The sequence below is a fragment of the Saimiri boliviensis genome, chromosome 3, assembly GCF_048565385.1.
Source record: "Saimiri boliviensis isolate mSaiBol1 chromosome 3, mSaiBol1.pri, whole genome shotgun sequence".
NCBI lineage: Eukaryota > Metazoa > Chordata > Mammalia > Primates > Cebidae > Saimiri > Saimiri boliviensis.
The window spans coordinates 142,826,510-142,838,919 of NC_133451.1; the positions used below are offsets into that span (position 1 = coordinate 142,826,510).

Below are 12,410 nucleotides of genomic sequence, written 5' to 3' on the forward strand. Positions count from 1 at the left end.
CCCAGTTTAATTCATCTTCAGCCTTAGAAAACCTCCACAGTGTTTCTCCGCTTAATAGTAAAGCTAAAATGTATGCAAAATTTCTGAAAATATGTTCTGACCTGTTGTTTATATTTATGAATGGCTTTTATTCTTCAGGTCAGCTTCTGGAAGCTGCTGAGCATTATGAAGCATTCCATCAATTGACTCAGGGACGGATATGGAAGGATGAGACAGGCTGCTTTCTCAACTTGTTGGCCTGTGAGAGTCTCCTGAGGACTTACAGATTACTCTCAGACAAAATGTTGGAAAATAAAGAATACAAACAGGCCATCAAAATTCTAATAAAAGCTTCTGAAATAGCCAAAGAAGGTGGGTGGAAAAGAACTCTCTCACGTTGCTTTCTTTAATGGGTAAACACTGGTTCTCCCAGGAGTGGAGTAAAAATTGTCAAGTGTTAGGGTGATTATTTCCTATGAAATGCAAAGACAAATGCCATCAATTTACTTTCAAATTTCACTGTAAAACAGAGGTGCCTTAGTGCTGACAACAAGAAATCCATTAGTTTCTTGAAAGCTTTATCTCCAAAATTACAATCCACTGGGGGTAGTGTTGTAAAACAAGGAATCTAAAGTGAGAAGGTAAGATTATCTGCAAAAGTTAAGTGTGTGTGTGTGCATGTGCGTGTATGTATGTGGTTGTATATTCCTTGCAGTCTTAGAGACCTTTCATTGTTTGTAAATTCCCCATTGCCAGGTAATAGGGAAAATATGATACATATTTAGTTATTTGTAACAGGAAAATAGGACTGAAATGTATTTTAGACCCTTACCTCTCAAAATGTGGCCTTTGGACCAGCAGCATCAGCATGGCCAAGAAGCATGTTATAACAGCCAGGGTCTCAGGTCCCACCCCAGACCTACTGTGGCAGGATCCTCAGGTTAGCAAGATCCGCAAATGATGCATACGCATACTTAAAGCAGTAAAAATGGTTCTATGAGAGCTGCTTATATCTTTAATAGTCTATATCATTTGTGTATGTATAAAAGATAAAGAAAAAAATTGGAGCATATTCTTATAAGCTTTTAATTTGTGAAATGCAAGGATATTTTGTTACCATATAGTAATTTATTAATAGAGTAGCCTTTCCATGAAGGAGGAAAAAGATAGAAGTTATGCTCCTGAACTAAAGTTTATTAGCTCATGGATATATTTAATTAATTGGCTTATTAAATAATAGATGGCTTATTTAGAGTGAGCTGGACTGATTTTCTGAGTGTGATTTTGATTTATTAAAGAGTAAAAATAAACATCTTAGTCTCTCTGTAACTTCTTTTAATAATATCAGTCAACCTGCTCACAGAAAATTACCCCCTGAAAGATGTATCTCATTAAATGAACTGCTTTTGAATAAATGGTTGTCTAATATCTTCCTCCAAAGGAGTAAACACTTAGTTAGCTCTTAGATCAATTTCAGCAGCAAACTTTAGTCACATGGAACGTTGCATGGAATCTCAATGAAAAGGAATGTATTGATTAGGAAGAGATATTTTATTTTAGGTTCACATTTGCTAAGTTTTAAGGTAGTTCACAAAGAAAGAAAGTTCCTGGGTCTCTTCCAACGGCCAGAGCCTGTCAAGTGGTCTTCTTTCAAAAAGCATCTCTCACTTACCAAAAAGTCGGTTTACATAGTATTTAAATGTATGACACCCACTGTTGACCAACGCTTTTGTTAGGGTTCATTGGTGTAAGGCACAAGTGCAGCATCAGCCAACATCTTTTACTTAACAGGTTTTCAAGGTTCAACTACCATATAGGGCCAAATCACATTCCATTGCATGGTTGTACCACATTTTCTTTATCCATTCATCAGCTGATGGACATATGAATTGTTTCCACTTTTTGCCCATTATGAATAATGCTAGAATGAACATTTGTATACAACTTTTCAAAGGTCTTAATTATATGCTTAGGAGTGGCATTGCTGGGTTATGTGATAACTGTGTTCAATTTACTGAGGAACTGTCAGTTTTCCAAAGTGACTTCATCATTTGACATTTCCACTAGTAATATGTGAGAGTTTCAGTTTAGCCACTTCCTCACCAGCACTGTTACTTTCATCTTCTTCATTATACTCATCCTAGTCGGTGTAATGTGGTATCTCACTGTGGATTTGATTTGCATTTCCCTGTTGGCCAGTAACATTGAGAATTTTTTTCATGTGCTTCTTGGCCATTTGTATATCTTCTCTGCAGAAATTTTTATTCAGATTCTTTGCCCAGTCTTAATTGTTTTTTTTTATTATTGAGTTTTTAAAATTCTGTATATACTTTATATACAAGTCTTTCATCAGACATATGATTTGAAAATATTTTCTCCTGTGGGTTTTATTTTCCCTTTCTGATGGTATTCATTGAAGCACAAGTTTTTAATTTTGATAAAGTTCAATTTGTCTAGTTTTTCTTTTGCTATTCCTGCTTTTGATATCATAACTAAGAAGGCTTTACCAATCAAAGGACACAGTGATTTACTTCTATGCTTTAAGAGTTTTATAGTTTTAACTATATTTAAGCTCATGATCTATTTTGAAGTGTATGTGTGTGCACTCACATGCATGCATATGTGGTGTGAGGAGGGTACAATTTCATATTTTGAAAGTGGATATCCACTTGTACTGATACTACTTGTTGAAAACATTATTCTTTTCTCAATAAATTGTCATGACAACCTCTATAAAATCATTTGATTATATATGTGAACATTATTTTCTGGATTCTCAATGCTATTGCCTTGATCTTTCTTGTCTAACCTACAACTACAGTAATATATAGATTTTATTACTCTAGTTTTGTAGTAAGTTTTGAAATAGGTAAATATGTCTTGTAATGTTATTCTTTTTCAAGTTTGCTTTGGCTGTTCTCATCACTTGCATTTCCACATGCATTTTAGGATCAGCCTGTCAATTTCTACAAAAAGGGGACCTGGAATTTTGGTAGGAATTGAACTGAATCTCAATCAATTTGGGAATATTGCCATCTTAACACTATGTTTTTCAATCCATGTTCAATGGGATATCTGTCCATTTATTTAAATATTCTTTAATTTCTTTCAGTGATGTTTTATAGTTAGTGTACATGTCCTGCCTTCTTTTGTTAAATTTATTTTTAATATTTTATGCTTTTGATGCTATTGTAAATGGAGTTGTTTCTTAATTTCATTTTCAAATTGTTCATTACCTATAAGTAAAAATGAAACTGACTTCTATATCGATCTTACAGTTTGCAGCCTTGTTAAATTCATTTATTAGCTTTGATAGTTTGTTATGGATTCTTTAGGATTCTGGATACACAAGATTATGTTATCCGCAAATATAGTTTTGCTGCTTCCTTTCTGTGTGCCTTATCTTTCTCTTGCCTAATTTATGTGACTAGAACCTCTAGCACAACAGTTTTAAACAGAAGTATGATATATATTGAGGGTTTTTTGTAGATGCCCTTTACTATGTTGAGAAGGTTCTGTTCTATTCCAAGTTTGTTGAGGGTTTTTAACATGAAAGGGGGTTGGATGTTGCCAAGTGCTTTTTTCATGCATCTATTGAGATGGTCATGTGTTTTTGTCTTTTATCATATGAATATGGTATGTTATATGGATTGATTAGCATAAGTTGAAACAAACTTGCATCACTGGGCTAAATTCCACTTGATCATGGTGTATAATTCTTCTTATATGCTACTGATTTTTCTTTGTGAGTAATTTTGTTAAGGATATTTCTGTCTATATTCATAGGAGACATTAGTTTATACTTTTCTTGTAATGTCTTTATCTAGTTTGATGTCAAAATAATACTGGCCTTATAGAACAATTGGGGAGGTGTTTTCTCTTAATTTTTTAAAACGTTTATAAAAGATTGGTGTTAATTCTTAAAATATTTTTAAAAAATCCACCAGTGAGGTCATCTGAGCCCGGCTGGCCTTTCATTCATGGGAAGTTTTGAAATTAATAATTCAGTTACTTTATTTGTTACGAATTTGTTCAGAGTTTTGATGTCTTCTTCAGCCAATTTCAGTAGTTTGTGTCTTTCTATGAATTTATCTGTTTCATTTAGTTTATCTAACTCACTAGTATATAATTGCCCACAAAATTCTCTTATAATCCTTTTTATTTCTGTAAGGTTTGTAGTTATTTCCCTTTTTTCATTCTTGATTTTAATAATTTAAGGAATTCTTCTTTTTTCGTCTTTGGTCAAACTAAACATTTGTTAATTTTGTTGACTTTTTCAAATAATTATTTTTTGTTTTGTTGATTTTCACTATAGTTTTTCTATTTTCTATTTTATTCCTTTCCACTCTAGTCTTTCCTATTTCCTTCCCTCTGTTTGATTTGAGGGGAGTTGTATCCTCTTTTTTTACTTTTATAAGGTGGAAAGACCTTTCTTATTTTTAAATTAGACATTTATAGCTGTAAATGTCCCTCCCTCTGTGCACATCTTTAGTTGTGTCCCATAAATTTTGGCTTGCTGTGTTTTCATTTTCATCCATCTCAGGGTATTTTCTGGCTTACTTTGTGTTCTTCTTTGACCTATTGTTTATTTAGGAGTGTTTTTAATTTCCACATGGATGCAAGTTTCCCAAATTTATTTCTATTATGTATTTTAAATTTCACATTTTTGTGAATACCACCTTTTCAATGGTATCTACTCTGACAGCCATAGTTAATATTGAAACCTCCTTTGTCCTCTGGACCCCTGCCTGGCACTCTCGATTCCCCTTACCCTGCTCTATTTTCCCCCAGAACACTTGTCAGCATACACCTTACCACATGGTTATTCCTTATTATTTTATCTCTCTTTATGTCTGTATTTTTTAAAATATAAGTTTTAACATGTCGTTCGATTTTAGTAGTGCCAAAATTTTACATCTAACCTTTTCTTTCTGGTTGTTGTTAATCTTATTCACAACAGAGTCATAGCCTCTTTCTTCTATTCTGTCTTTTCCTTCACTAGTCCCACTTTTATTCCCAGAACCCATAGACCTATAGCAGAGAAAAAGTTAGGGCCCAGCTGAATTATAAGAGTTAAAATTCCCCCTGCTGGATCACTGGCATCATCAACTCAGCTAAAGTGAGATCTTGAAGGTATAATTCTCTGCAATCGGCAAACTAACTAGAGAAGAAAAAAGTACTGTCACTGGCATTTGCCATCCTATTTTCTCGAACTCTTCAAAGAGCAGCTGCTTCATCAGTGGTTATTTGGTGAGTGGTGAGAGTGAATGCAGCATGAAATATTGTTCCTGCTAACATCCTTCATGGTTGGAATGTGGAGCTCATAAATCTAAGGATGATTACTGTATTAGTCTATTTTGCATTGCTACCAAGGAATATCTGAGGGTGGGTAATTTATGAAGAAAAGGGGTTAATTTTTACTTAAAGCTCCACAGACTGTACAAGAAGCATGGTGCCAACATCTCCTCCTGGTGAGGGTTTCAGGAAGCTTCCAATCATGGCAGAAGTCAAAGGGGCGCAGGCATGTTATATGGCGATAGAAGGAGCAAGAGAGATGCCAGGGTCTTTAAAGCAATCAGCTCTCATGTGAACTAATGGAGCAAGAGCTCACTCATTACTATTTGAATGGCACCAAGACATTCATGCAGGATCTGCCCCCATAACAGATACCTTCCACAGGTATCACCTCCAATATTGAGGATCACATTTCTACACGAGATTTGGAAAGGACAAACATCAAAATCATATCACTTACTTTCCAAAGACCAAAAACAAAGGTTAGATCACTCAGCATTTGCATTAGCCAGGAGTTAGTCACATTAGAAGCCAATGTTACATTTAATATACTAAATATAAACAAGTTATATATTTGCCCAATGGTATGAAGTATATCATGTGGAAACACATTATAACTTTACACATTTTTCTTCTGGAAAAAAGTGGTTAATTCCTGAAATAAAATTAGTAAGATATCACAGGAATTAGAAAGTCTAACTTTCTTGCAGAAAAAAAAGATGAAAAGTATTACCAGTGATTAATAAAGTGTTTGGATTTCAAAATACACATGGAATTTTGTACCAGGAAACTAGGCTCTGTCAGTTACTTTCACCTACACTTTAATCAATGACTCTTAAACAGAACATAATCAAAATAAAAATTCATTAATTTGTGAATTATCTGCTGTTGGAAACTTAGCTGAATGTCAGTCCATGTGATTGAGTATGAATGTTTGTGCACCATTTAAAGTTGTTACCCATTATCAGTTGTTTTATGCATGTAGTAGCAGCTATGCCAGATGACTGCAGGCCTTTACCTGATGGGCTGGTATAAAATTATACATGAATGTCAAAATGATAATATTGGGCTGTGTTTATAAAGGGAAACCTCTCATAATTATACTACTAATACATCTTACTCTAATGTCTGTGATCCAGGTAAACTGTGTCTACATCAGCCTTTTTTTTTTTTTTTTCAGTATACAGCTAGGTTTTGGGGATTATTAATAAAACTGCATACTTTTAAAAATAATTTTCTACTGTCTTGAAAGGATTCTGCTTATCGCAATAAGTCAATTTCTTTAATGCCTGGTCATTTTTTTTACATTTTCACTTCAGGAAGTGACAAAAAGATGGAAGGGGAAGCCTGTTACTACTTGGGCTTAGCACACTTAGCTGCTGAAGAATATGACATAGCATTAACAGTAAGTTAAACTTTTAATTGTTGCCACTTTTTTAAATTTTTGTATATTTATTTTCCCATATGTTATTACAAGGCCAACAGAAATGAGTTAGGCCTGACATAGGTATGCCTGTTTCCTGAGATTAGAGCAGAATAGCAATATGCTACAAACATTTTTAAAATTGGTTTTACTGTTTATAGAAGGTTCAGTGGTATATAATCAATTACTATGAAGTGCTTTGGGATATGTGAAAGTTAAATAAATGGAGTAATATGGCCCTTTATACTCCTTAACAACAAGGACAAGAGGAAATAAGTTTAAATGATGGTAAAAAGTAAATAACAAAAAATAAATTACAGTCATTTTATAATATGATTTGGGAAATTTTGCACACACAAAAATGTGGTTATTAAGCAACAGAGAGGGCTGCATTGATAATGTTTAGTGCTTGTGGGGGAGGCAACAGAGGTGGAGGTGGGTGTTAGTCCCAGTCTGAAAAGTAGCCTGCTTTATGATCAAATCACTGTTTGTCTATTTTGCAACTAGGTTTTGTTTGGCTAAAAACAAGCAAACAAATAAAAATGTCAAGAGCTATTTTTCCTGAATTATAACTGAAGTCATTTTTCTTCTTCTCTTACCTCTACTATGGATTTAAAGTATTTCACCTACATCTCTTGTAATAATCCAATTTGATGCACAATATTGGATTAATTTTTAGCTTTGGGGATCTTCTTTGTTCCTTTAGGTATTTTTTTGCTAAGAATTCCTATATTTGGGCTATTTTCCTTTAGCCCTCTTACAATTGGGTATCATAGAAAACTTCAGTTTTTCTAGGTAACTCTTACGCTTAATATTTTTCAGTTAGTGATAAGAATTCAGCTATGCTTTGTTTCTGATACCTTGGGGAGCATAGAGACCAACCAGAAGCACACTACCATTTAGGAGTCAATTTAATGAGGGTAACCAACTTGCAAGCATAACCAACTGTAATTCAAAGTAGGTTGAACAGGGGCTTTTTAAGTGTGGAGGAAGAGTGGTTAGTTCCAACACTGAAAACCAGAGAGGCTGCACCAAACAAGTTTTTGAGAGGCAGGATTTACACATGTAGAAAACATGAGAATCCAGAATGATAGAATACTAGATATATGCGCATGCACACATGTATACACACTCAACATGGACATACTCAGTGAGCTGGGAAGCAAGAACGTAGGTGAAAGATGAGATTCAGCTGGAAGTCAAGTTGGAAAATTCAGTGAAAACTAGCACGTGGATATTCTTTCTCAAGTAATGCAAGCACAAAGTAAAGTCAAACAATACAATAAAATTCACAATGAAAACTAAATCTTCTTTCCTTCCCTGTACTCAGTCTCACAATTCTTTCCTCAAAGATAGTTACACATTTCTGTCTTATCTTTCCAGGAATATTTTATATATTCAATTATATATAAAGTGCATATATATGTTTCCTTTGTGTTATTTAGAAACTTGTTGCATTTTATATGCACTGTTTGCACCTTGAGTTAATTTCTTCCATACTAGTGCATATAGGCATGCCTAATTGTATTTTTAAATTTTTCCAGCCTTATTGAGGTATGATTGGTAGATAAACATTGCATATCTTTAAGATGTAAGATTTGATGTTCTGATATATGTATATGTTGGGAAATTATTTCCCCAGTCAAACTAATTGTCCTGTCCATCACCTCCCATATTAACCTCTTTTGATGTGTGTGAGGACACGTAAGATCTAGTCTCAGTAAATATCAAGTATTTAATACTCCATTATTAACTATAAACAAGTTTTATTTTATTTATTATTATTTATTTATAATTTAAACTTTTAGATTGAGGGGTACAGTGCAGGCTTGTTATCTGAGTATATTTTGTGATGCTGAGGTTTGGGGTATGATTGATCCTGTCACCCAGGTAGTAAGCATAGTACCATTTCCCTCGTCTGTCTGGTCATCTGTTGTTCCCATCTTTATGTCCATGAGTACCCAAGGCTTAGCTCCCACTTATAAGTGAGAATATGAAGTATTTAATTTTCTGTTTCTGTGTTAATTTTGACAAGCCTTATGTTAATAGGGCTACATGATATCCCATTGTGTGGCTGTGCCATAATGGATTCAACCATCTTCTACTTCTGGGCATTAAGAATGTTTCTAATAACTTTTATTGTAAAGGATGTGGCAGTGAACAGTTTCATCAGATGTGACAAATTTATCCCTAGAGTAGATTCCTATAGGTGGAAATGCTGGTGTATCCTATACCTAGTGGTATAGAATAATAGAGTAATAAGTAGATTGAGGAAGGAATAATTGACATCCAAGGGATGAATTACTTAACTTGAAACCGTTACTCCTTTCAGAAGAATATTGAAATTGTTCCTCTGAAAGAATGTGTGAATCTCAAGTCCCTACAACCTGTTACCTGTGTGATATTGGGCAAGTCCATTACACTCTTTAAGTCTCAATTGCCCTATCCATCCTGTGGGGCTAATAACTCTTCTTACTTCATAAAGGGTAATGGGTTAAATGTTGCCTCCCTAAAAAAAAAAACCTACTTCCTAATCCCTGGAAGCTGTGATTGCAGATGTAACTAAGTTAAAGACCCTGAGATGAAGTGATCATCCTGGATTATCTAGGTAGACTCTAAATATAAAGACAAACATCCTTATAAGAAAAAGGTGGAAGATTTGAAACAGAAGACAGGAAGCCACACATGAAGAGGAAAAGACCAGATGAAGACAACAGCAGAGAGTTCAGTGATACAGTCATAAGTCAAGGAATCACTGGAACCACGAGGAGATAGAAGAGGCAAGAAAGGTTCCTCTCCTAGAGCCTTCAAAAAGATCACAGCCCTGCTGACTCCTTGATTTCAGACTTCTAGCCTTCAAAGTTAGGAGAAAATACATTTCTATTTTAAGTCATTTAGCTTGTAGTAATTTTTATGTCAGCCCTAGAGAAATAATACATAGGGTGATTATAAGAGATGATTTATGTAAAGCTTTAAAAGAATGTCTGCCTGGTTTATAATACACCTTTGATAATTATTCGTTTTATTATTTTTTCACTCATCTGAGTCTCTTGACTTGAGCTGTTGTAGTGATGGTGGAGAGAACAAGACAGATTCAAAAGTTATAAAGGACTTGGTCACAGGTTAAGTATAGGAGGTGAGGGAAACAGAGGTGTGAAGATGGGCCCTCAGTTCCTGGCTGTGAAACTGGTTGGAGGCTGGTGTTGTTTACAAGGGTCGGGAATGTGAAAGGCTTGCAGCGAAATGGGAGTTCAATCTGGGAAATGTAGAAATGGTGGAGTTTTAAAGGTATTCAAGGAGAGTTTAAGTAGACAGTTAAATATGAGGGTCTCGAGCTTAAAAGGAAGTCTAGATTGGAGATATTATATGTGATTAATTTTATGTGTCAACTTGGTTGGGTCATGGGATACCCACATAGATAGCTGGATAAACATTTCTGTGTGTGTCTGTGAGGGTGTTTCTGGAGAAGATTACCATTTGAATCAGTGGGTTGAGTAAAGCAGATGGCCTTCCCCTATGTGGATGGGCACCATTTAATCCACTGAGGGCTTCAGTAGAACAAAAAGGCAGAGGAAGGGCAAATTTACTTGTCCAGACTGTTGGAGCAGAGACATTGATCTTCCACTGTTAGCACTGATGGTTCTTAGGTCTTTAGACCCAGTCTGAATCTACATCACTGGCTCTCCAGTTGGCAGGCCTTCAAACTGCACCACCAGCTTTCCTGTGTATCCAGTTTATGGACAGCAGATAGTAGGATTTCTCAGCCTCCATAATCATAGCAGCCGGTACTTTATAATAAGTAACAATGTATGAGAGAATAGGAGAAACTATGAATGAATGCATTTCTGTTATTTTAAGGCATTTGTTTTGTCTCAGTTTGTTCCGTCAGGCCTAAGAAATGGCTACATAGGGTGATTAGAAGAGATTTTGCATCTATCTTATTGCTTCTGTTTCTCTGGATAACATAATACATTCTATAAATTTGTATGTTTTCAGCAAATTGAAGCTGTGGAGTGGATGAGATTTCCTAGAGAGAGTTAACAGTGTTGAAAGAAAAAGGCCTAGAGCCAAACTGGATGAAGGAGGGAGGTACAAAAGAGCTTAAGCAGGAGTGTCTGGGAAGGCAAGAGGAACATAGAATAGATGATTTCATACCAGGTATTTCTAAAAGAAACAGACATGCAAACTGTGCATTTTTGCAAACTGCAAAATCCTGGGATTTGGGCTGGAATGAGACCGCTCTATGCAGATATTTCCACTAGGAACTCTACCCCTATTCCCCAGACATGTACCTGGATTGGAATTAGGTTTAGTTAATTCTTGTCATTTAATTCTCCAGCCAGAATAGAGGCTTTGGGAAACTAGGCAGGGCTATATTCCAGCCCTCAGGCTCACTGCTATCATCAAGTAGCCTTTGCAGCTGGGAAAAGCCTGGGGCTTTCTTCAGAGCCTTCATTTTGGCAGAATATTTATGGAAAAATATTGTTGACTTCTTGGACATAGCTCACCTGGAACTGTAGACTCGCAGAAGCCAAGCATAACATTTGAACAGAGCTTTGCTTTGACTTCAGATTTGAAGGCAATGTCTTTTCACTCTACTTCCTGTCCTATCTTAACCACTTTTTCTGCTTCCTTTGAGATAAAAGGGCATTCTTCGAATTTTCAATTGAATCTCCTTTTTATTTTTTGTTTCTGGACCTGGTGAAAGTAACCATGTTACATAAGTGACCTATTATCTGCTTGCAAATTTCCACATATCTTCCTATCCACAGGGTCTTCTGTGATGGCACTCTTTCTAGCTTACAGTATTTCTTTTAGAAATCTATAGTAGGACAGAGCACTCCTTATTTTGTGAATATATTGTTATATATATATGTATATGTGTGTGTGTGTGTGTGTGTGTGTGTGTGTGTGTGTGTGTATTTAAAATGATAACAAACTAGAAATAAATAGGTAAGGATTGATTCCCTGATTGATTGGAGATCTAACCAGTTATGTAATCACAAAGTAAATATTCAACATATGTTTTTTAAAGTTTTCTTTCACGATCCTCTTGTATTCTACTTTCCCACCTTGCACAGTGTTACCAACATTGTCTTCACCTGTTTTAAAGCACTAGTGATGTTCCTGTCATAGTATAGCTGTGAAGAGGGGTAAGAAGGCTCAGAAACAGCTTGTCATGTTAGATTTAGCATTTTCCTTCTCTTTTCATATTCAGTCTATCTTTAATCATTGTCACTAATTCTTTATACCATTTTATTCTCTCACTTATATTTCAAATTGATGCACTAGAATAGTTTCAAATTCTCAGTATCTTACCTCTGGATCCAACTTCTATCTCTCACAATTTTGTTTCTTCCCATATGCTATTCATCTATAAAGATTTTTTACGTATTTTTTCAAAGAAACTTGTGTAAACACAAGTAAATATTCCTGATGAATAGTTCTATTGATCTGAAATAGAAGGAATTTTGAAATATTGCTAATGTATCTTAATTGAAAGGCTTTAATTTATTAGTAAAGTATTAATACATGTAATAGAAGAATGTGCTACAAGCATATGAATAAAACTTTGGTGACTCATTTCCTTGCTGATAAAGGGTTCTTTACTAAGTGACAGCATACAGCTAAACTAAAAACAAATAGTAGATTTATTTAGGGCTGAAAAACCAACCAGTAAGGAAAGGGTATTTGGTGAAGAGAAAAAATAGTT

General features: G+C 34.9%; 1 protein-coding gene across 2 annotated transcripts in view; it reads left to right on the top strand.

Moving 5' to 3' along the window:
* The window catches only part of TTC29 (tetratricopeptide repeat domain 29), a 915,079-nt gene that overhangs the window by 756,101 nt on the left and 146,568 nt on the right, over positions 1-12,410 (top strand). For both annotated transcript variants that reach the window (XM_074396845.1, XM_010338621.3), the window contains 2 exons: positions 139-351; positions 6,594-6,679. In XM_074396845.1, the coding sequence (XP_074252946.1) occupies positions 139-351; positions 6,594-6,679 (299 nt within the window). The remainder of the gene's footprint in view (positions 1-138; positions 352-6,593; positions 6,680-12,410) is intronic.